Genomic DNA, 25533 nt, shown 5'->3' with positions numbered 1-25533 from the left:
TCTTCAAGTGCACCTGTCACACAAGAGACTGCCATCAGTGACTGTTAGTGGTGTACCCATCAGTGATCGTCACCTGTCACTGTTACCCATCAGTGATCATCACCATCACCCATAAGTGATCATCACCATCACCCATCAGTGATTGTCACCTTTCACCGTCACCCATCAGTGATACCAGCTACCATTGTCCCCAGTGTCCCTCCCAACCTCCCCTCCTACATCCCTAAAATATTAGCCCATATTTTTAACCATTTCCCCATTTTCATCATCTGTGCTGACCATTTTCGATGCTTCCCCAAATAACCATGCCACTGCCTTTCACGTGAACTGACTGGCCTGTCTTTTGATTATGCCTCTGCCTACCGTTTGGACTGCTTGCTTCCACGTGAACCGACCCTGGCCTGTTTTGTGACTGTGCCTCTGCCTACCATTTGGACTGCTTCCATGTGAACTGACTCTGGCCTGTTTTATCAACTATGCTACTGCCTACCGCTTGGACTGATCTGTCTCCCTGCTACTGTAGTACACAGGGATCTCACATATGTGAGGGGCTACAGAATTGTTTTTCCGGATGGACAAAGCTATTTTTTTTTTCTTTGGGTTTCGGAATTTTCCAGATTAGCGTCTGGAGTCTGAAGGCTTCATAGAGATTTGGGTGGGTCGAAGCCTCTACCCCTGTGCCCCTGTGCACAGGTCCTACCTGATTGTGGCCCTCAGCCTGCTGCTGACCACCATCATGCCTCTGCCTGCCACATGAACGGACCACACAGCTACTTGGACTATGCAAATAATTAGCTGTAGCAAGAGGCAGTATGTTTATGAAGGGTTGGAGAGTGGTACAGTAATGAGTATCTGCAGGTAACGGTGTACCAGGACTAATATTATGGCTGTGTTGGCTGTCTCTGCCTAGACAAATTCTATGGTTGTGCTGTGCTGACAATATCCTTGTGCTGACTATTGACAATATACCTGCCTGCTGCCTGGATAATTACATTGCTGTCGCTAAGCACATCCCCGCCTGCTGCCTGGACCACTGCTCTCCTCTGTGGATACTACTAAAAGCAGAGTAATGCTTTTTTTTTCACCCTTTCTGCAATATAATTTATTTTGGACTGTAAATCTTGGTATGTACATGCTATGTATTATAAATATGAAGGACCTTCAAAAATGATAGGTTGCCAGGAAATTATATATGCCATTTATGCTCCTAGAACGCCTGATGGTGCTACTTGGATGTTGGGCCACTGTATGTGGCCAGGCTGTGTAAAAGGCTCACACATGTGGTATTGCCATACTCAGGAGGAGTAGCAGAATGTATTTTGTTGTGTCATGTATTTGCTATGTGTTGCAAATATCTTATAAATGGACAACTTTGTGTAAAAAAAAAAAAGTGTTTTCATTTTTTTCCCACATTTTCCAAAAACGTCTGGAAAAAAATTAACGGTTCAAAAGACTCCATATGCCTCATAGATTACAGGTTGGGGTGTTTGCTTTCCAAATTGGGGTCATTTTGGGGGCAATTCCATTGTCCTGGTGCTCCAGGGCCTTCAAAATTGTAATAGGTGGCTGAGAAATGAAATGTGTCATTTATGCTCGTAGAACGCCTGAAGATGCTACTTCAATGTTGGGGCTTTGTATGTGGCCAGGCTGTATAAAAGTGTCACATGTGTGGTATTGCCATTCTCAGTAGGAGTAGCAGAATGTATTTTGGGGTGTCATCTTTGCCATGTGCATGCTATGTGTTGTAAATATCTGATAAACCGACAACTTTGTGTAAAAAAAAAATATGCATTTGAATTTTTTTTTCCACATTTTCCAGAAACTTCTGGAAAAAAAATTAACAAAGAAAAAGGCATTTTTTTCACAAATTGACTGGCTTTTTTATTTATAGCATAAAAAAATAAAAAACCCACTAGTGATTAAATACCACCAAAAGAAATCTCTATTTGTGTGAAAAAAGGACGCAAATTTCATATGGGTACAGTGTTGCATGACTGAGTAATTGTCATTCAAATTGTGAGAGGGCTGAAAGCTGAAAATTGGTCTGGGCAGGAAGGGGGACATGTAAGTGGACTTTATTGAGGTGGTTAAAATCCTTGCAATTTACATAGATCACCCAGAGGGGAATGCTTTTTTCTTGACAAAAGTAGAGTTACTCTTTAAAATGAATCTTTGTGGTATGCTAGATGTTCTAAATACTTTTCTGAATATTGTATTGAAATGCATGCTGTCCATCATTCCTGTACTAGGAATCTGAGAAGTGGAGGCAAAATATTTGAAGAAAGAGATCTAGCTCATTGCCCTCATTGAAATTATCATTGCTTTGGAAATAAGTGAGTTAATGCTGTACTAGTAAAGTCTATGCTTTGATCCTATCTGGACTAATGCCTTTGTTACTGAAATGATTAATTCAGAATAGTGAAGAAAAGATGCTAATTTGTGCATCAAAGATGTGATAATTTCTTGGTGCAATCAGCGTTATACAGATAAATTCTGCTTTCTTTAGGCTGAATCAAGAAACCCAGGGGGTGTGTATGAAGGTACGGTAAATGCATTAATACATCCACTGGTGACCTTGTTTAAAATGTCTTAGTTCTCTGTCAATTAAATGGCTGTGGATGACTTTATGAAATATTCTTCACATTGGCATTTCTTCCTGAGCCCGGTGGTGAAAACTATAAAGGGACACTTAAAAGGTCATTCTAGCTTCTGTTGACTTGTTTATCTAACCCCATGTGACATGATATTCTTCAGATAGATAATGGAGCAGAGGATCTGGCAGAGATCTAAGGTATTGAAAGAAGCCATTCAGTAAACACTTTTTATGTACTCGGCAACCATTATTCTTTTAATCATCCAATTATTATTTTGCACCGTACAGTGCCAGAGTGTAAATGACATTTGATGCATAAACTGTGTAAGCGTAGCATGCATGTTACCATTCTTAAATTACCCCATTATAGTTCATTTCATATTTCAGGTGTATGCATGAATTCTGTGTAAAAGACCTTTTAACAGTTGTTTACTGCAGCATAGCACTAAAAGGGTGTATGTCGTCATATGCATTGGTATCTCTTCAAGCACAAAATAAGAGCCACAGACTGCTCTTTGTGTTAGCACAGATTCCTAAATATGAGCCCATTAGAGGGTATACTGGACACAGCAGTATTCCTTTAAGTGCTGAAAAAGGCAATACTTTGTACCCATTGCCTTTGGGGATAGAAAATGCATGTGCATCGTTGATATTTACTGTGCATAGCAGGCCGTTTTGGTTGATGTCTCGTTCTGTGACAAGCCAATGTAAAAAAAATTCAAATTCACACAGCTTTGTCCCCAGGTAGCTTGCTATCCTGTGACTTGCCAATGTTCAGGCCATTACCTTTTTTCAGTAACCTGTTGATTCTCAATGTACCTACAGGTGATGCTTGATTCCTCATGGATTCTGGATTGTCTCTCAAATACAGAAAATATGGTGGTGAAAATGTCAATACTGAGAATTTTCTCACATCCACCAATCAGATTAATGCTTTAAGTTTGTACTTAACTGACAAAGCAGGAAGCAAATGCCACACAAATTTCTGGTAGTGTCATCCTATTGCCCTTCTACTGACCCTCTATGGAGCTTTTTGTGCTTGTTCTGCACTGCTTCTGGGCATTACACAGAAATTAAATGAAAGCAAATTAAATTAGCTCTCTGAGTTTATAACATTTGCTGTGTTTACTGGGTAATTTTTGTAGCTCACCATATACTTTAACTTGTTGCTTGGAATCGCTTATTAACTGTGTATGTGCACAAGATAATATAATGTATTGTATGTGAAAATACTAAAATGACTACAGAGTACTGAGCTTTCAACATTTAAAAAAAAGCTCCCCCTGTGGTGGCAGTGAATGGAGAGAAAGGGTTGGCAAGATGGAACCCACTGCCTAGCAACATTGATGCCACCCGAGGGGAGTGCCTCCAGCAGCCAATGGGAAAGGGCGAGCTGCTATCAGTGAAGTTAAGGGAGAGCAGCTTCTTTCAGAGTCTCAATTAGGATAATTTCCACCCCTGAGCTAACAGGTCCAACAACTTGCTGCAGCTATTATATGGGGTCTCCATGTTGGTTGGAGAGATGCATGGATTAAGGGCTTAAGAAAAATAGCCCTCTGAGAAATCTAACTCTAAAAGGAGCTAAAGCAGTCTGAGCTCACTAGTGTTCACCAAAATGAGACAAACATTGGACAGACCGTTTGTGCATAAATTAATATTGGTCTGTACCTGTCAGGTCACCTGAGACCTGTAGGAGTCGGAAGTGCACCGCTAGGTAGTGGACCTTAGGACTTACTGCTGCAGATTGTACCCAGGGAGATTCAGGACATAGGCTACTGGATCACTAACACAGATCCTAGTTGGAGCTAGAGCATAGATTCCCCAGAGCGCGGAGTCTAAGAGCCAGCAGGTGTTTGCCAGAGCCTCCAGTGGTGAGTATGGACTTCTCTGCAGTCTGGCGCAAGGTCGCGGCCCCTAGGGTCTCACAGCTCACGCTCACAGTAGACTACAGGAGAAGGAAGCAGAAGGCTGGAACAACAAGGATAGTAAAGGGATAAGGCAGAGGTCAATACAACTAGCAGACAGGAACAGCAGAGTACACGCCAAAGGTTCAGGGTCACAGGCAGACAGGGATGGTCAGGGACATGCCAAAAGGTCAAGGTCACAAGCAGACAGGAATCATTGAGAACACGCCAAGGTCACTAACAGAGACAAACATAGAGCACATGGCAAGCAGGAAACAGGAAGCCAAACACACAGTGAATACACAATGGTTGATCAGCACCGCTGGCTTGCAGTGCACATGTTAATATAGGGTTTCCTGGGGTGGAGCCATGCTTAGAAGAGAGGTTATAAAAACCACCAGGTGGTAGTGGCTGGCCTCTTATTCTGAACACATGAGGAGAGGTATGCAAACAGAGGAAGATTACTGCATAACCATGACAGCACCTTTTCTTGTGTGTTATGCTCCTTGTCTGTTAGGGTCTATAGTGTGGCACTCACTTGGGTAAGAATGGAAATAGTTTGTTATGAGGACAATGCATAGAACATTCTCAGTGATTGTTTACTTATGACCTATAATTTAGGTTCTTATTTTACCCACATAATTCAGAGTAGGCAGTAGTGGGTGCTTCTCACTGCAGCATATTTTAATGAGATACAAACCTGACACCTTGAATAATCTATAAGTTTGACATACAGGTGAAGATTTTTTACCCGACTTTAAGACCAGATACCCTATCTACCAGTTTCATCTAGAAGGAAAAAAATACTATTTTATTTTGGTTAAAATGTTTTTTGTCATATGGCTTACCTGAAGGGTTTACTTTTGAACAATAGAAGTGTTTCAGTGTGTTGTCCTATACCACATAATTTAATTGTTCATGGATAATCCATAGCAAGTTACAGAAACTTGCACAAAATTGTGATTTTTACAATAAAAAATCCATAGGGATTTGTTAAATTTTTAAAGCCTTTGTGCACTTGACTTGTAACCTGGGAAACCATAATTATCCACATTTTGCTCTGCCATCAGGGTCTTTGAGCTTGGCATTAAGGCTTCCATACACTGTGCATGAGGGCTACCTACTTCAGAAAAAGTACACTAATATTTTCACCTGCACTGACACATTGGATCATCATTTATCACTTAGAGCTTTTGACTGCCTTTGTTTGCTAGGGAAAATCTGTAGCATAATTTGTTCTTACACATGCATTGTGGCAGTTTATGTGTTTTTATAGTCCCTTTGAGGTATTCAGAATAAGACCTCATTAGTACTTTATCTGTTAGCTGCTAACTTATCTATTTTTCTTTATTTTACTCACCCCCTACCACCACCACTTACATTGCTCTACTTAGAAAAGAAGCTCATTAAAATGCAACAGCAACGTCTTGTCTTTTAGGAATCAATAAATGGGCATAAACTATATTGTTTCTTTTTAATGGTTGTGTTGGCTCCTTTGGAATGGTTTGTTAAACCTTCAAGGAGGCGACACCCTTTTAAAGAATTTTAAAAGCTCGGTATATAATGGAGAAGGCATTTGTGTTATCTTATATCCTGCATTCTCTTTTTGTGTTCGGAACACATGAATATGCAATGCTTCGATCCTCTTGACATATACCCACAAGGGGCAAACTCTGTAATGAAAGATCTCCCAGTGGTTTAATCTGTGCAAGCTGGTTATTGCTACGTAACAGATGTCTATTCCACGTGTGCCTAAACAGGATGCTCATAGTTTTTCCCCTTAGCAAATATCACCATATTGGAAATCTGGGTATGTCTCACACAACAGCAACACAATGTTGCCATGGTCACAATCCCATTGTTTGTTCTCAAGATAAGAGACCTCTCCACATTTCTTATCCAATGTTTAATTTTTTATTGAAGCTTAATAAAGCAAGTGACATTATGCACATTTCAAGTTGGTCAAAATCTATTGACCTTTAGAGTGGCACTTTAAATGTGCCACTCCAGGGGTGGCTAAGTCAGCAGAGTTACTGAAGCTGAATTTCCACTTACAGATCACGTCCTCAGTATTCAGCCACATGATGAAGTTCATCTTGCTTGAATGTGATTTTCCAAGGTTTCCTTTCTGCTAGGCAAGTGTGACCACGATCTGCACTCTGAAAAGCAACTCCAAAAATGTAGCATGTCAGACATTTTGAGACATGCTCTTTGATTCATGTCATGAGTTTTTCCTCTTACATATTGTCTGCTATGCCCTTCAGTGTAAATAAAAAGCATAGCATCTTTGCTTAAACATCACATACAGAGCAAAAGCCGTGAATTCTGAGTTGTCTCAGTTGTAGGTCAGTATCTGTTTTTCTTTACATGATTTTGCAGCAGCTGGAACGGAATTTCAAGGTTATTTTTCTTGACAGGATCTCATATTCGGGAATATTTGAAAAATAGAAAAATACTGTACATTGTACAGGTGCACAGACATTACACTTGAATAATCTTTAAAACATCCCCTTGCAACAACATTGCCAAATAACCTGTGATTATACTTGCAAGAAAGCCCCCTTTTCAGGTTGCCTAGGAGGTTATACATAAGATATTAGTCACTAGTGGGCGATTTGTCAGTAAGCATAGTTAAAATTCATTGCAGGCAGATATAAAAAAATCAATAAAAAAAAATCATTGCATTGGTAACTTGCATATTTCATTCTAATTTTTAAAAGAATTCACTTGTATCGAAAACAAAACTTTTTTTTTTTTCACTTTTAATAGCATGTGAAATTGAAAGGTGCATCAGTTTTTGTCACTGCTTGCAACAATTTCACCCTCTCACCCCATTTGCCTTACTGACCACTATCAATAGAGAGAAAGTTATGGGAAATATGAAACGGCACAGTTACAGTCACCAGAATAGGAATCTTTAAACTGGGACAGTTGTTCTGGTGACAGCTTCCTAAAAGAGATTTCCTTTCACTTCCTGTTTTTTCTCAGGGCAGGAATATGAAAAACATATCTGACAGGCGATTTGATCATCCACAGGTCCCTCGTTAAAAAAAAAAAAAAATGTGGGAATTGTGGAATATACGTATCAGTTTTCTTTAACCATTACCCAACTTAACTTATATTTACGAGATAGATCGGAACCATGGTCTGTTTCCATTGTAGTGCTGTCGCTGTTAGTAGGATATATGAGGGGAATCTCTCAGATATTTAGGGATTTATTTTTTGTGAATGTTTTGTACTACCTGTAGGGGGTGTTACTCTACGTTTTGGTTCTTTTAATGTTTACACATTGTTTAAAAGTTAAGTTCGCCTTTAGAAACATGTTATATGTTACACCTATGTTATATGTTATGCACACCAAACCTCACCCCCTGATCAGCACACTCATAGTTCTTTGACATTTTCCCAGCTGTCTACCTGAAGAATTCAGAGGAATTGTCTGCAGGAGCCTGAACACCCATAATCTACTGATTGCAGGCTCCTGTGGGTAAAAATACTAAATGCACATTTTTTTGTGCATTTGTTTTCTTTAAGAAACAGGAATTTAGCCATTAAATATTGATTCTTAGTTTATAATAGTTATGGTTTTCATATTTTAGGCTGTCGGTAAAAAAATAATATGCTCCCTCGGTATATTTTTTATGTTTTGTTAGTAAAAAAAATAAAAATAAAAAATTGAGGGTTTAGTACACTTATTCCAAAAATTATTATTATTTTTTTTTTTTTTTTTTTACCCTGATGGGCATCTGTTTGAATCTATGAGAAAAAATTAAGAAAATTTGTACTTTTTTTTTTTTTTTCCCACCGAGTACTGAAATGTTTTAATTGTTGTTAAAATGGATTCAGTTTTTTTTCCAATGGTACTTTGCTTAAGGACATTTCCAAGAGGATATAACCTAGAAATACTCTATACTTTTACTTGAAAGCAACTTGCAAATCTTACAATAAAAAATTGGCACTTCTGGAAAACTCTCGATGTAACAACATACAGGGATTTACCACTTAGGTAGCCTCATCATTTTACAGGAATTTGGAACCACGATGTTATGGTTCAATCCTGCAGATATAAAGGCACTGTTGTATCTCAAAAGATAGCCCTAAATCTTAACTCCAGTGTGGATGACTGGAACCTTTGACAAGCTTTTTATGCTGCCCAAGACTACAATGGGGAGATTTTCCCATATCTTGAATTGTGACAACCAGAAAATATCATATAAAACATCAATAAACACATGACATGTAACTCACCTGGACAGGAAATGAGTAGACACTAGACATCTATGTTCTGTGGAAACATTTATTTTCATGAAAATTCAGTTTACTGTAAACAAACATAAATAAGAAAGTGCTACATAAGGACTGCTTATAGTGATAATCAAAGAAAAGGACAGTGCCTCCTGATAGCTAGGTATACTCCATCAAGTAAGGTATATTCAGTACTCATTTGCCACCTCCTTCTCCTTCAAAATATGGGAAAGCATGTGACGGTACTGAGACCCAAGCAACCAATTGACAGGCCTGAATATGTCACGTGGGGGGCAGTGACATCATCCAACAGAGCTTATTCAAGGTGGACTCCTGCAGTAGGAGGGTGGTGATGGTGTGGATTGGTGAATATACCTTACTGGAGAGATGTCAATAAACATAACTGGCAGCCATGCATTAACCTTTGGGAAAGGTAATGCAGACACTTTGCAGCACCAATAAGCAGGAAGCAGAGCCTGATGTCATGAGCAAATATGGCTGCCCTGTATACAGTATGTCACAAAAGTGAGTACATCCCTCACATTTTTGTAAATATTTTATTATATATTTTCATGTGACAACACTGACGAAATGGCACTTTGCTACAATGTATAGTAGTGAGTGTACAGCTTGTATAACAGTGTAAACTTGCTGTAGCCTCAAAGTTATTCATCACACAGCCATTAATGTCTAAACCGCTGCCAACAAAAGTGAAGTACACCCCTAAGTGAAAATGTCCATATTGCGCCCAATTAGCCATTTCCCTCCCCGGGATCATGTGACTGGTGAGTGTTACAAGGTCTCATGTGTGAATGGGGAGCAGGTGTGTTAAATTTTGTGTTATCGCTCTCACTCTCTCATACTGGTCACTGGAAGTTCAACATGCACCTCATGGAAAAGAACTTTCTAAGGATCTGAAAAAAAGAATTGTTGCTCTACATAATGATTGCCTAGGCTATAAGAAGATTGCCAAGACCCTGAAACTGAGCTTCAGCATGGTGGCCAAGACCATACAGCGGTTTTGCAGGACAGGTTCCACTCAGAACAGGCCTCTCCGTGGTTGACCAAAGAAGTTGAGTTGCATGTGCTCAGCATCATATCCAGAGGTTGTCTTCGGGAATAGATGTATGAGTGCTGCCAGCAATGCTGCAGAGGTTGAAGCGGTGGGGGGGGTCAGCCTGTCAGTGCTCAGACCATACTCCGCACACTGTATCAAATTCGTCTGCATGGCTGTCATCCCAGAAGTAAGCCTTTTCTAAAGATGATGCACAAGGAAGCCCGCAAACAGTTTGCTGAAGACAAGCAGACTAAAGTCTTGCACACACGATCAGGTTGTTGGCCAATGAAGCATCAGACTGTGCCTGCATTTTGTCTTGCATACTAACTGCATTCAATTGTCTGCCAACAAACACGAATGTAGTGGCGTACTACAAGGATTTTCAGCTCTTGTGCGCCACCCTTTGGGCATCTTCTGCCAATGTCGTGTTTGTTGAGCATTGATTCCAGGCATGCGTGTTTGTACATTTGTGTGACGGACTTGTATACACACCATAGGAAAATCTGACAACAGTCCTTTGTGCACTGAAAATTTACTAGCCTGCCTTCCAAAATTTGTTGGAGGAAAGTTGGCCAACAATTTCCTGATTGGGCTTACTAATGGTCGGGTTTTAGACAGTCTGTCATCATACAATTCCCTGCTGAAAATACAATCGTGTGTACAAGGCTTAAGAACATGGATTACTGGAACCATGTCCTGTGGTCTAACGAGACCAAGATAAACTTATTTGGTTCAGATGGTGTCAAGCGTGTGTGGCGACAACCAGATGAGGAGTACAAAGATGAGTGTGTCTTGCCTACAGTCAAGCATGGTGGTGGGAGTGTCATGGTCTGGGGCTGCATGAGTGCTGCTGGCATTGGAGAGCTACAGTTCCTTGAGGAAACCATGAATGCCAACATATACTGTGACATACTGAAGTAGAACATGATCCCCTCCCTTGGGAGACTGAGCAGGGCAGTATTCCAACATGACAATGACCCCAAACACACCTCCAAGACGACCACTGCCTAGCTAAAGAAGCTAAGGGTAAATTTGATGGACTGGCCAAGCATGTCTCCAGACCTAAACCCTATTGGACATCTGTGGGGCATGCTGAAATAAAAGGTAGAGGAGCGCAAGGTCTCTAACATCCACCATCTCAGTGTTGTCATCATAGAGGAGTGGAAGAGGACTCCCGTGGCAACCTGTGCAGCTCTGGTGAACTCCATGCCCAAGAGGGTTAAGGCAGTGCTTGAAAATAATGGTGGCCACACAAAATATTGACACTTTGGGCCTAATTTGGACATTTTCACTTAAAATATTCACAAAAATGTGAGGGGTGTACTCACTTTTGTACATATAATATATGATTATAAACTATAAATAGAACAAACACATTTACAACGTTAACATTGATAAGATTTACTTTAAGCTGATCACTTTTTAAGTTTATATCTTTACATAAAAATGAAACCCTTTATTTTACCTTTAACAAGCTAATAATCTAGTTTTAAATATATCTACTACTGTTTTAAAACTGCATGTAGATTTCAATCTTTGCTCTCCTTATAGCAGATGCATAAATGAACCAGTGACATTATCCCCAAATGGCACAGGCTTTCATGTGATACCTTTTAAGATGTAGTTATGCAGAAAGTGACAACTAGACCTTATAAATAATGAAGTGAGATAATATGACCTGGAAGTCATAAAACAGACACATATCCTCAGTGCAGTAATTTGCACAAAAAGACTATAATCACCGGAGGCTTGCTTCGGGCATTACCTTAACTGGAGATCTGTTCATCACAAGACATAAATTAGCTCTTGGAGGATTTCCCCCCCAATTTTCTGGTGCACTGTTAAATTTTAGTTCGTATGCTCTTATCCACTTAGAAGCTTAAAGTTTATGGTGATATTATAAAGATAAGGTCATGTGTCACAGGATGACTTTGCCAGAGATGTGCAGGACTGCCTGGAGGACTTTTGCAATTATGTTAAAAAGTAATTCCATTATGATATCGATGATAAGTAAATGCTTAGGAAATTTGTGGAAATGTTTAAGATTTTGATGCTAAAATGTAGCTTCAAGTGCTTCAGTAGTCAGTTTTCCTGGACTGGTCACTTGATGCATGAAAACCACCCAAAATGATGGCCATGAAGCAGGTGTGAATGTAAAGGTTGCAGGAAAGTTTGGCACCTGTGATCACACAAACTGGGCCATATTGGTTCTGTACTCGCAAAAATATATATTTACCTCTGCTGAAATGAACATGGCTAAATGTTATAGCAGAAAAAAAAATTCAGTAGCTTGATAATTCTGTTAGCAGTGGCATATGTCAAAACGATAGACATCCTAATTGTCAAATTCAGAAAAAATATAGGAGACATTTTTGTAAGCATGTGCTGAATAAGTTAGGCCTAAAGTTTTTAACAGAGATAGAGCTCCCGTCATTATTTTTTTATTATTAGCAGCCTGTTCCCTGATTGGAGATATTTCCCCTTACTGAATGCGGGGAAAAGTAGTAAAGAGAAATATCTACAGTGGAACCGTAGAATAAAACAAAACACATTTTTTCCAACAATGGGGAAGGGATATAACATTTGTCAGGTTATTATTACTAACTGTGTCTTCCTGTCCTGGTGACAACCTTTCCGTTCATTTTCTTTTTTGTTCTGCTGTCACAAGAACATGAAGGAAGGTAAAACCTCCCCTATAGGATCATTAACAGCAGACTTGGCAGAAATATTTCCTTTTCTAAAATCTGTCCAAAGCTAAAACAAAAGTTGCTGCTGGATTTGGATCAGTCCTTGCAATTTTGCAGCCATTAATGGAAATATTTCATCTTCCCTTTTAGATTTTTAAATGATAAGCTACCCTGGTAGGCTTATTGAGCTTATTATTTATGTCATGACTTATATTACATTGTAATGGTGATATTGCTCTACCATAGTTCCCATTCATGGTGGATTTGGGCTGTTTTACCCACCTGTGTGTGTTCCAACATCTCCAGTTAGCGTAAATAAATACAAAATGCAACATGGAAAGAAGAAACGCTTCATAACTGCCTCAACAGAGGTGCAGAATCAAGAGCTCAAGCACAGATACATTACTTATAGGGGTTGATTTACTAAACGCAAACAGGCTGTTCACTATGCAAGATCATTTTCACTTTGTGAAGGAATTTTCCCCAGAACTTGGCGAATGAAGTGAAGCCCTGCTATCTTCCACCATCCTGTCATGTGCAAGCAGTTTTTTATTTATTTATTATCCTTGCATCTGATTGAATATTATTTGCAAAGTGAAACTTCATCACATTTACTAATCTTACAAAGTGCAACTTGCCTTGAAAATTAACCAGTTCCCGACAGGCGCGCGCTGATGTACGTCGGCAGAATGACACGGGCAGGCATATTGGCGTACAGGTACGTCCATTTTAATATGCTGCCCTGCCATCGCGTGTGCACATACGGCGGCGTGCTCGCGTCCCGGTCGGGACCCCTGTGAGTCTGGTCGCGGGTCCCACGGACTCGATCGCCACAGGCATACACGTGATCCTCTCACGGGGTGGCTGAACGGGGAGATGCCGTTGTAAACAGCATCTCCCCGTTCTGCCTAGCAACAAGTGACGCTGATCTTTGCTCCATGTGATTGGAGCAGAGATCAGTGTTCACTAACGCAAAGCCCAGCCCCCCACAGTTAGTAACACGCCCCTAGGAACACTTAACCCCTACACTGCCACCCACTGGTTAACCCTTTCACTGCCAGTGTCATTTACACAGGAATCACTGCATTTGTATAGCACTGATTGCTGTATAAATGACAATGGTCCCAAAAATGTGTCAAAAATGTCCAATGTGTCAGCCATAATGTTGCAGTCGCAATAAAAATCGCTGATCGCTGCCATTACTAGTAAAAAAAAAATTATTAATAAAAATGCCATAAAACTATCCACTATTTTGTAAACGCTATAAATTTTGCACAAACCAAGCAATAATCGCTTATTGCGATTTTTTTTTTTTTTTTACCAAAAATATGTAGAAGAATACGTATCGGCCTAAAATGAGGGAAAAATGTTTTTTAGATATTTTTGGGGGATATTTATTATAGCAAAAAGTAAAAAATAATGTGTTTTTTTCTAAATTGTCGCTCTATTTTTGTTTATATCGCAAAAAAATAAAAACCACAGGGGTGATCAAATACCACCAAAAGCTCTATTTGTGGGAAAAAAAGGAAGTCAATTTTGTTTGGGAGTCACGTCGCACGACCGCACAATTGTCAGTTAAAGCGACGCAGTGCCGAATCGCAAAAAGTTGTCTGGTCTTAAGCCAGCAAAATGGTCCAGTCTGAAAGTGGTTAAACAGCCTATTTGCTTTTAGTAAATCACCCCTAAAGAGTTCTGAGATATAGGAAATTCTCAGCATCTCCCAACAACTGAACAACCCTTTAATTTATTGTGCATTGCATAGAATGTAGCAAAAGAAACTTCTAATCTATGTGATACAATATAAGCAGAAAGAATAACCGTACATATCTGAGTAGGAAAATGGAACAGAAGCACGTCTTGCTTGTTGGTAGAGTAGGTTGTTCCTTCAATACCTAAACAAGTTGATATCAGGAATTGCCTGTGCGTGTAATGCCACTGCAGTAAAGAGAAGGTAACAGCTCTATTAAAGATGGTGATTAATTAGACTAAACAAGGGGCGAGAAATTAAAAGCTGACAAGTGAGTGGGTAATTAATTAGTTCCAGGTATGTTTTTCGACACTGTTGGAAGCTTTCAATGTCACTGCTATAAATGTACTTTTCTAATTTTCTTATCAGAAAGACCAAACTAATAATGCATTAGGCTCCTGCTGCCTGCTTTGTCCATTGACTTTTCAAGCTTTGTTTTCCTTCTGTAGCACGGATGTGTAACAGTGTATAGTTTGTGCTCCTTGTGTTTGTTTTTTGTTTTTTTCAGCATTAGCAGCTTTTGTGTTTCAGCCTCTCCAGTGAACTAAATTACAGTGTGCCATTAAAGCAGCTCTGTATGTAAATATAGAGCAAAATCTTTATCAGTGTTGTGCTGGTAAGAACATGTTTACTCCTGTTGGATGTTGTCAAAATAAGTTCCTTGAACAATGGGAGTTTGTTGGCTGAATTTTCACACATGTTCTGAGAATTATTCCTGAATATTGACAGAAGAGGCAAGATTTAATTTTATTTTTATTTTTCTTTAGGTTTGGGAAAAAGAATAAAGATGATAAAGGAGGAAAGGTGGATCAGAAAAGTAGTCCTAAAAGCGCCAGGAAAGAGGAGGAGCAAGATGTGGAAAAGATGAAGGAAGAACGTGACAGGTAGGACATTTAAAGTGAAAATTGTTAGGCCCCTTTCACACTGAGCCGCTTGTAAACTGCCAGTAATACACTGAGCACTTTTGAAGAGCTTTCCATTCGTTTCCAGGGAGAGGGGCGTTTTTTCACCACCCTGCCAGCGCACTGCCCCAGTGTGAAAGCATTCATTGATTTTTATGAAAATAGGTTTTCATGATCATTTCAGGCGCTTTTTTTTTGCGTGAAAGCACCTCAGTGTGAAAGGGGTCTTAGAAAATTGAAGCAATAATATGTACCCAAAAAGTCTGACAGACGAGCTATATGCAAATAGTAGTGTGGCATAGTATGTTGTGCTATACGTGCAGGGCTCCATATGATTGGGAATTCCAATCTAGTTCTTATTATCTGCTTCTGACATCTGGTCTAGGGCCAATTCACACCTAAAAATGTGTTAACAGACACGCTGTCTTAGTTCAGTCATGCTGCGTTCAGCACCTTGAGTTATACCAGCCCATTAATTTTAAATGATTTCTGCACACGCTGTAACGCAAGAATAAAAAAAACACCTGCACTATTCTGACAACAGAAACTTCACATCTGTACGTTACAGTGTTCTATAGTACAGGTTTTTTTTTTTTTTTTTATTATTGTATATGGAGTGCTAGAGTGAGTGGCGCTGCATTGCGACACACATATACAGTACCTCACAAAAGTGAGTACACCCCTCAAATTTTTGTAAATATTTTATTATAACAACAATGAAGAAATTACACTTTGCTACAATGTGAATTAGTGAGTGTACAGCTTGTATAACAGTGTACATTTGCTGCCCCCTCAAAATAACTCAACACACAGCCATTAAAATCTAAACCGCTAGTAACAAATGTGAGTACACCCCTAAGTGAAAATGTCCTACTTGGGCCCAATGTGTCAATATTTTATGTGGCCACCATTATTTCCCAGCACTGCCTTGACACTCTTGTGCTTGGAGTTCACCAGAGCTTAACAGGTTTCCACTGGAGTCCTCTTCCAGTCCTCCATGACGATGTCACAGAGCTGATGGATGTTGAAGACCTTCCACACCACCACCTTCAATTTGAAGATGCCCCACAGATGCTCAGGGTTTAGGTCTGGAGACATGCTTGGCCAGTCCATCACCTTTACCATCAGTTTCTATAGCAAGGCAGTGGTCGTCTTGAAGATATGTTTGGGGTTGTTATCACGTTGGAATACCGCCCTGCGGACCAGTCTTCGAAGGGAGGGGATCATGCTTTGCTTCAGTATGTCACAGTACATGTTGGCATTCATGGTTCCCTCAAGGAACTGTAGCTCCCCAGTGCCGGCAGCACTCATGGAGCTCCAGACCATGACACTCCCACCACCATGCTTGACTGTAGGCAAGACACACTTGTCTTTGTACTCTTCACCTGGTTGCCACCACACACGCTTGACACCATCTGAACCAAATAAGTTCATCTTGGTCTGGTCAGACCACAGGACATGGTTACAGTAATCCATTTCCTTAGTCTGCTTGTCTTCAGCAAACTGTTTGCGGGCTTCCCTCTGCATCATCTTTAGAAGAGGCTTCCTTCTGGGATGACAGCCATGCAGACCAATTTAATGCAATGTTCGGCATATGGTCTGAGCAATGACAGGCTAACCCCCTGTCCCTTCAACCTCTTCAGCAATGCTGGCAGCACTCATTCGTCTATTTCCCAAAGACATCCTCTGGATATCACACTGACCTGCACTCAACTTCTTTGGTTGACCATGGTGAGGCCTGTTCTGAGTGGAACCTGTCCTGTTAAACTGCTGTATGGTCTTGGCCACCATGCTGCAGCTCAGTTTTAGGGTCATGGCAATCTTCTTATAGCCTAGGCCAGGTGTAGGCAACCTCGACCCTCCAGCCATGGTGAAACTACAAATACCATCATGCCTCGGCCTCTAGTAGTCATGCCTGTGATTGTCAGGGTCTTGCAATGTCTCATGGGACTTGTAGTTTCAAAACAGCTTGAGGGCCAAGGTTGCCTACCCCTGGCCTAGACCATCTTTATGTAGAGCAACAATTCTTTTTTTTTCAGATCCTCAGAGAGTTATTTGCCATGTTGAACTTCCAGTGACCAGTATGAGAGAGAGAGAGCAATAATACCAAATTTAACACACCTGCTCCCCATTCACACCTGAGACCGTGTAACACTAACGAGTCACATTGCACTGGGGAAGGGAATGGCTAATTGGGCCCAATTTGGACATTTTCACTTAGGGGTGTACTCACTTTTGTTGCCAGAGGTTTAGACATTGATGGCTGTGTGTTGAGTTATTTTGAAGGGACAGCAAAGTTACACTGTTATACAAGCTGTACACTCACTACTTTACATTGTAGCAAAGTGTCATTTCTTCAGTGTTGTCATATGAAAAGATAATAAAATATTTACAAAACTCTAAGGGGTGTACTATCTTTTGTGAGATGCTGTACCTGTGTGTTAACCTGTGTTACCGAATTAGCATGTGTTACAAACTAGTATGAGTCCTATCCTGCTCACTGAGCAGTGCAAAAAGTAATGACGTTGTGCAAAGACAGTAAACCCTAAAAAAAAATCTTAATTTTGCTACAGTAAGACTTCATGCACACTGGACATTTGCCCATCTCTTCTAGATGTCTCTCCTCCTGGCAGTAGCAAAAAACACTTGACACTTGTAAATGTGTGTAACCTATTTAGGTGTGTTTAGGCACAATCAGGCACATCAAGCCCTTGGGCATTAATTTCAATGGCAAGAGTTTTTTTGTGGCAAAACACTGCTCCTGAATGTGCTGGCATTGTTTCTTTTTTATCTGCCTCTACATGCACCTGCCTCTAAATTCCTCTAAATGCCTCTGTGCGTATGGACACACAGACTAACATGTAAGGGTGTTTATAGGCAGAAAAAAAAAAGGCAGACACCCCTAACAGCAGTATTAAAAATTTCCACTGTACATGAAGCCTGTTAAAGTAGTAGTAAAGTAGTAGTAACATGTGAGTCAATCTCCATCAACTAATATCCCCACAGGAATTCAGGAGTGTAAACAACACGTGGTTGTTTGTGTACTGCAGTCAGCTTAAAGCAAGCCTGTGCTACCTATTCAGGGCAAATCACTAGGTTTACTTTTATCCCCCAGACCTCCCCAGTTTATTTCCTTCACTCTGTTCAGAGCCAGTAACCAAAGGAAGTAGCCAATATGAAAAAGCATGTTACTCACCCTATATGACAGTGCTAATCTAATCAGGGCTGTTACTCTTGTTCTCGCTAACCCGCCAACGACTCGTAGATTGTGCAGGGATTTTTTCCATGCTGAAAGGAGCAGTGAGTGGGGTGCAATAGAAAAATAATAATACGCTTTAGGGAAAGGCTAAAGTTAAATTGAACCCCAGGAAAAATTGACCATGAAGCACATATGCTCCATAACCTTCCCTAAATCAGAGCTGAGTGTACAAACTGTTACTTGCTAGACTGGGTTTCCTTTAAAACCTGACACAATATAAACTGTAGTACAGAAGACAATATAGGAAAAATGCATTTTGGGACTTTAAATGAGGCCAGCATCAAGGGACGCTAGCCTCTATCCCTGTCAGTAGTTTGTAATGAGAGGAGAGAGATGGGACTTTGAGTGAAGCACACAGCAGTAAATGGATTGGTCAAGTGACTAAAAAAATTTTATTTATTTATATTTCACAAATCATACATTGTTTGCAAGTATTTTGGGCAACAGGGCTCTAAAAAATACTTGGGGCAACATGCCTCGTACAATATAAATCACAGTTCAATAAATAAACATGTATTGAGTAGTTTTGAGACCTTAGTTCGTAAGTAAATTAACCAAAAATTCTGATTATGTAAAAACTTGATATTCCATGATTACAATAAAAAGAAGGTAATAATTCAAGGCTCTATGCGTTTCACGGCGCTATAGCCGCTCATCAGGAGCAGGTACCATGGAATAGATCTTGTAGTACAGAAGAGTTGTTCATTTGTCCAGTTTGGGTCTACGTACGTTGTGAAGGTTTGATCAAGATGTGTAGTCATTGTTCACTTGGTGTAAAATGTGTTCTGCTGAAGTCAAAGACATTTACCTAATGCAATCCAAGACTTATAACTCTCTTGGGCGGAGGGGTTGTGCTAGATTCAAGTACACGGTGCTCTAGGTGTTGTATACTTATAGGCATCACAACTTAATCAGAGGAGCAGCTTATTGAAAATTATTTCACATTTGTATTCATATTTGTTTTAATCTTTTATTGTTCACGAGGTTGGCGCAGAGTTTATCTCACAGCTGTATTAGAACTAATAGGTTATTTTAGTCAATAAGCAAAAATGTGTGTCATATGCTGTCAACAAGCACACGTGCTTAATGTTAGGTTTACAATGTTTAACCCCTTTACATTAGCGTCTCACACATACGTGGCGGCAAGACAGGTGAGACCTAATGCCCAGTTGCCACAAATATTTTTCTTGTCTTGTTCTAGGGCATGCTTCATCAGCACCCCTAGAACAAAGACTGCACTCACTGACATTTGGGAGTTGGTAGGAGGCAAGATAAGGAGCCCCGTCTACCAACTCTGGGCGTCATAGTCCATTTAAATTCATCGAGAGATAACAGATGTTCTAGTATTTCTTGAAAAAATTTTAGTGAAAGGAAACATTTTGTTATATTCAGGACCAAATTTTATATAGTTGTTGTTCCTTTTAAATTGTGTGGATATAAAATGTTGCATATGAATGTTTCTTTACCATTCTTAGGCAGCAAGTGGTGAGCTTTAAGCAGGAGCAGCAGCTTTCAAGACACTCAGATAATAGATGAAGGAGATGGACCTAAACAGAAAGGAGATCAGATTATGCACATTGCAGAATGACCCACAGAGGAAGCATATGCGCCTCCCTCTCTCTCCTAACATGTTATAAGGCAGAAGGACCATTACAACTGACTCAGCTAAACAAAGGGAGCTCCAAGAATGCAGGCAGTGCCTACATTTAATTAGACAGCCCAGCTTGATTTTAAAACTTTTGTGGATGTACCCATTATCAAATATTTATTTGTAAAGGGAAAATTTCATATAAGCATTTAAGCAATTATACCAAAAGAGTTTGTACATTTGTACATTTTCAAAAAGGTAAAATAAAACCATAAACCAATATATTTACCATGTATTTGTGATATGCTATAATTAGGGCTTCATTGTAGAGGGAATCCTGTGGTCACTCTTCTGCACGTGTATATCACCTTTACTTAGAAGTTGTGGAAGCCTCAAATAATTGTAAAAAGAATGTAATACTGTAATTGTCTGTGACTGTCATGAGTCACTGTGAGCCAATTAGCATTTCTCATTTACCTTTCCATGTTACAAGGTTAGCTGTTGGCATCTAGAAGCAATGCTGGCTTTACAATAAGCTGAGTGCCCATGTAGAGTCATTTTGTTTACAAATCAAAACTATGTTTTTGGACTACTTAGGCTCGACTTAGATGGACTTTTCTTTACAAATATTCTTTGGCTATTCAGTAAATATTCTTTATAAGAATCATTAAATGTAAGAAAATTATTGGAACACATTTTGCAATCTTCTGTATGTTAAACTGTAGCAGATACCGTATCTCTCATGATCCTTGCACATTAGCCCCTGTGTGTCCAATCCCAGTGTGTCACCCCTGAGAAATAGGTGCAGCATCCATCACTGCTGCCTAAAACCTAGGTCTATGGCAGACTGAAATATGCCATGGCCGGACCGGGCTGAACACTGTACCCAATGGTACTCGTATTTAAGGCCCTATGCGTTCAAGGGCAGAACACAGAATAGGTCCTGTGTGCAAGGAGACTTAGATGGGAACTGTCCTGTGTCCTTTACCAATATTTGTCAGTAAATGACAGCACAAGTGAAAACCAAATGAATGTGACCATATAAGTTAAAAATTATGCCATGTATGAGCTATATATTGTATAGTTCCCCTTCAGTATCTCCTTCAGTCATACTCTCTGTATAATGAAAGCCTCCAGTCCCTATTTTATGTACTATGTTCTTTCTATACCAGTATTGGGAAGTTTAAGGGTGTGCACCATAAGAGCAACATAAGGGTGTTTTCAAGGTATATATTTGACAGGTACAGACTATATAGACATACATAAACAGTACTGTGCAAAAGTTTTAGGCACTGTAATGCTGTAAAGTAAGGATGCTTTCACAAATAATGTAACATATTGTTTTTATTTATCAATTGGACAATTTTATAAAGCGTATCTAAAAAAGAAGACACCAAAAACAAATCAATGTTTGATGTATCCATCCATTGCCTGTAAACTTCTCTTGGGTACACTTGCACACAGTTTTTTTTAAATGTTGGCTGTATCTGTTGTTCCTAACAAATAAAAATTTTAAATGAATTTCAAGCGAGTTTGAAGTTTGTTCAAAGCATCCCTATTCATGCATTAATTAAAATAAAATTATAAATGAACTTATTTTTGCTAGGAAAAAAATGTGAATTCATAATTTATTTTTTCAAATGAGCCTGCAAAGTATTGCATCTCCGATCAGTGGATCGTGGGTGCAATGTCAGGCTTCTACAGGCTCTTCCTCCAGCTGTCTGCCTGTACCTCTGTTAGAGAACTGGAGGAAATGTCTATTGACTATGAGTGTGCTGATTACCACACTTGTATCCCATTGGAAGTTACAAATCTGTTGGATGTAGTGGTAGGCAAGACTTTTCTGTGAGCGAATGACATGGCTGTGTGCACAGAACCCTGCACAGCCACTCAAAATTCAAAAGTGACAGCAGATATGGGGAGAAGATCCCTTTCACACTGTAATGATGGGGAGGTTGTGCTTAGCAACATGTTATAGTCTAACTACAAGTGTAATGTGTTGCTAAAGTTAAACTAATAATTCAGCTCATGGTATCAGTCTCTTGCAGTCCCTGCAGGGCTGGAGTGTGAAAGGAAGAAACAGAACAAAGAGACGATCAGTTGGTGCCATCAAAAAGCATACTAATAGGAAGGCAAAGCAGAATGACCAAGAAAGGAGCACATCCCTGAGCTTCTTCTCTTTTTACTGTCAATCAAAGCCTGGGCTGGGTCTAGCATAACCTGGGCTCGGAAGAATTGGGTAGAATGAAGCTAGGCATTCAGTCTGAGGACATTTAGTGTCAGGAATAATATCTGCTGTGAAAATCAGTGAATTGAAGGTAAATTCTGCAGCAAAAACTGGTTTTATTGTTTCCTCTTTCAATGGATTATTCATTTGTATGTTGTTGTTTTTTGCTGATGTTCCACTTTACGCTGGGATAAGTAACATGTTCATGAAAGAATGTATAAAAAGTATGGAAGGTATTACATGTAACACTTTAGGCTTTGTAGCTGTAGTGCAATATATTTCACCCTGTAAAATTTGTGGTTATTGCAGTTTTTCTCTAGTTCTTTAATGGTTTAAAAAGTATTGAAATCGCAAATCAAAAGTTAAAACATACACGTCACATAAATCATTGTCAAACCTAAAGAAGAAATAGTGTTATGCCAAATAGCGCTATGGGTTGTAAGCCAGACATCCACTTATATTTGCGTACAGATGAAATCTTATTGAACAGGTTGAATAGCCGCCTTAGCAGAAATTAAACAGTAAATCACATTTCACAGTTTGATCTACAAGCCTATAGTTTAGACATAAAACTCCTAGTGCTTTGTTGTAATAACAAAATATTATTCTATGACAAACTGTAGTAAAATATTGAAGGATTTAATATGCATTTTACAATAGGTTCAAACACACTCATTAACTATTTAACCACACAGTATATTCAGCATCACACAGGACACATCAATGTTACAGATTTGCTGTACAATATAGATGAATTATCATGAATATTACACTTTTTCCTTGTTGCTCACTTTTTCATATAGCCTGAGGCTACAAAAAGAAATGCTAACATATATGTATTAGCCATTATAGCAGCACATTAACTAGATATTGATTAAAGAACAACCAACCAATAGCAACTGTTAAATAAATATCTTGTATCTAACGATTGGAAACCATGAAACGGTGGGCTTCTTGTGTAATGGAATTTGCTGAAATATGTGGAATTATGACTAAATTAATCTTTAGGCTACCCATAGAATTTCCTTTTGACTTAAATAATGTCATACAGCACATAACAAATACATAAAAAAAAATACTGTTTGGTTGCCTTACTTTTCATCTTTGTGATAACAATATAGCAATCATATGATTAGTTGAATCAGTAGAAGACCTTGCAGTAGATGTCAGCATTTACATAACACTTTCCCTTTAAACTTTCCGGCAGAATACAGTCAGTCATATGCCAATAACTGAGGCTTTTTCCCTCAGAGAATAGATGCTCTGCCCCCTTCCCCAAGGTACCCTTATATCAACCCCCTACCCTCCTCCAAGCACTGAACCTTGTCTCTGCCCCTGCCCACCTTCTAGCGCTGCCCCTTTTAGAAAATAAAAGTAAATTGTATAGTGATCCCCCAGCACCAAAAGTAGATCCCTCACCAGGAACAATAGATAGCTGAGCAGCAACATTAGATACCCTAGCAGTGATCGTGGGCCCCATCAGCAACAGTAGATCCACCAGTAGCAAAAATCTTCCCAACAGCAACAATTTATCCCTTAGGAGCAAGAGTCGACCTCCCCTACCAGCAACAATAGATCCCTCCAGCTTCAACAGCAACAAGAGATCCTCTGCAGCCAGCAAGAATGGACCCCCCCTCCCCCCAGCTGCCAGCGAAAATAGACTACCCAGCAGCCAGAAACCCCTCCAGCCAGCAACAACAGTGAATAGAACTGGAGAATAAATAGCAACACACTTAGTTTATGGCAGTGGGAACAGTAAGTTAGGAGGAGTCAAGCAGTGGCTTCCTCCTTTGCAGGCAGATACCAGATAGCATATCACTCCTCTGGAGACTAGTGTAAAGACAGAGTATATGCTTGCCAGAGCTATAAAGTAAGTGTTGGCAAATGCTGGCAGGATAAATCTAAACCTTGACTACAATGAATTAATTCCATTGCTTAAATGATGACCGCGACCGAGTGTCAGCTAGGGATGAATATAAACTTAAATAATAATAATAATTGGATATGGCAGCTGCTGTTTTGGGGCGCTACAACCAACATACGCCTACCTTGGCATAGGCGACATTGACTTTAGTTTCTATACCTAATATCTCTGCAATTGGGACTGCTTTATGTGGTGGTTTTCTTCTGCATGCATTTGTATCTGTATTTTTTTTTTTTTTTTTACATTTGTGAATAATTTCTGTTCTAAATTGCAGACTGTAGAAAATACACATTTACAGGGTTTCAAATGTGTATGAACTTTTGGTTGCTTAATTCATTTATGGTTTCATGATTGCTACTTATAAGAAACAGAGCCCAGTATTCTGCATGTTCTAGGCTTTTAGTGTCATGAAAATTCATTGTTTGTATGTCTGTCAGATCATGATTTCTCAAGATAAATTGCTCTGGATCAATCATGTTAGTTTTGAATATATACTCATTATCATGTTGCAACAGATGAATTTGCAATCCTAATGATTGCTCTTGATTATGTAGCCACTATCATGTTGTATCTTTAATGTAACATTTGCATATGTTTACTCATAAAGATCGCCTTGATTTGTTTATTTTTAATATATTCAAAATACTTTTCTAAAGCCTAGATTAAAATTGTGAATACTTGTGATATATTTCTTAAAGAGGACCTGAACTGTGACAGGTGTGCCCCAAAAGGTAGTCATCTTGGTAGAGCAGGGCGTTGCTTCCTTATGGTAGAGCTGCCCCTGTAATGACTAGTGATCTTCTGAATAGTGAGGGAAAATCCAGGATGCAAGAGAAGTGGATAAAGCACAGATCCACAGAATGAATAGAGAAAAAATAGGGAGGTCCTTGCACAGCAGGTCCTCAGGTACAGATTTCTCTCCATCAAGGAAAACGGTGATCAGCACTGTAGTGACATCACCAAATCTCTCTCCAGATCACGAGACTACCAGTCAGAGAGACAGTTGCTTAGATGATCTAACAGTACAGATATACTTATTTGAGGAAGAAGGCACTAAAGAGCCTCGGCACACTGAAGACATAGTCTGAACTGTTGTTTTACATGAGAATTTGAGTACAAAATGTAGATTTTCAGGGTACTGTTTAGGTACTATAAACATACACACATTCCTTATAGCATAGCAAATTTTTCAAACTTAGGTCTACTTTAAATAGCCACCTACTTTTCCTGGAGTGTACTGTTGTATTCAAGCAGAAAGGCAGGTAGGGTTACACATTGAAGATCTCTGGAGGGAATCTGAAGGTAAGCAGTTAACGTGGGCAATGGGGTGAGGGAATGACACTTACCTGTACATAAGCACTTCACTAATACTGTGGTCTTTTAAGATTTGAGAATGGGGA

General features: G+C 39.5%; 1 protein-coding gene across 2 annotated transcripts in view; it reads left to right on the top strand.

The window, feature by feature from the left end:
- Nucleotides 1-25533, top strand: part of PARD3B (par-3 family cell polarity regulator beta) — a 2156380-nt gene that overhangs the window by 1151171 nt on the left and 979676 nt on the right. For both annotated transcript variants that reach the window (XM_077448525.1, XM_077448526.1), the window contains exon 19: nt 15001-15117. In XM_077448525.1, coding sequence (XP_077304651.1) covers nt 15001-15117 — 117 coding nt within the window. The remainder of the gene's footprint in view (nt 1-15000; nt 15118-25533) is intronic.

This window comes from Lithobates pipiens, unplaced genomic scaffold, assembly GCF_037356315.1.
Source record: "Lithobates pipiens isolate NorthernLeopardFrog02 unplaced genomic scaffold, aLitPip1_a1.2 Scaffold_22, whole genome shotgun sequence".
Taxonomy (NCBI): domain Eukaryota; kingdom Metazoa; phylum Chordata; class Amphibia; order Anura; family Ranidae; genus Lithobates; species Lithobates pipiens.
The sequence above is the reverse complement of the archived record's forward strand: the minus strand, read 5'-3'. Positions and strand labels throughout refer to the sequence as shown.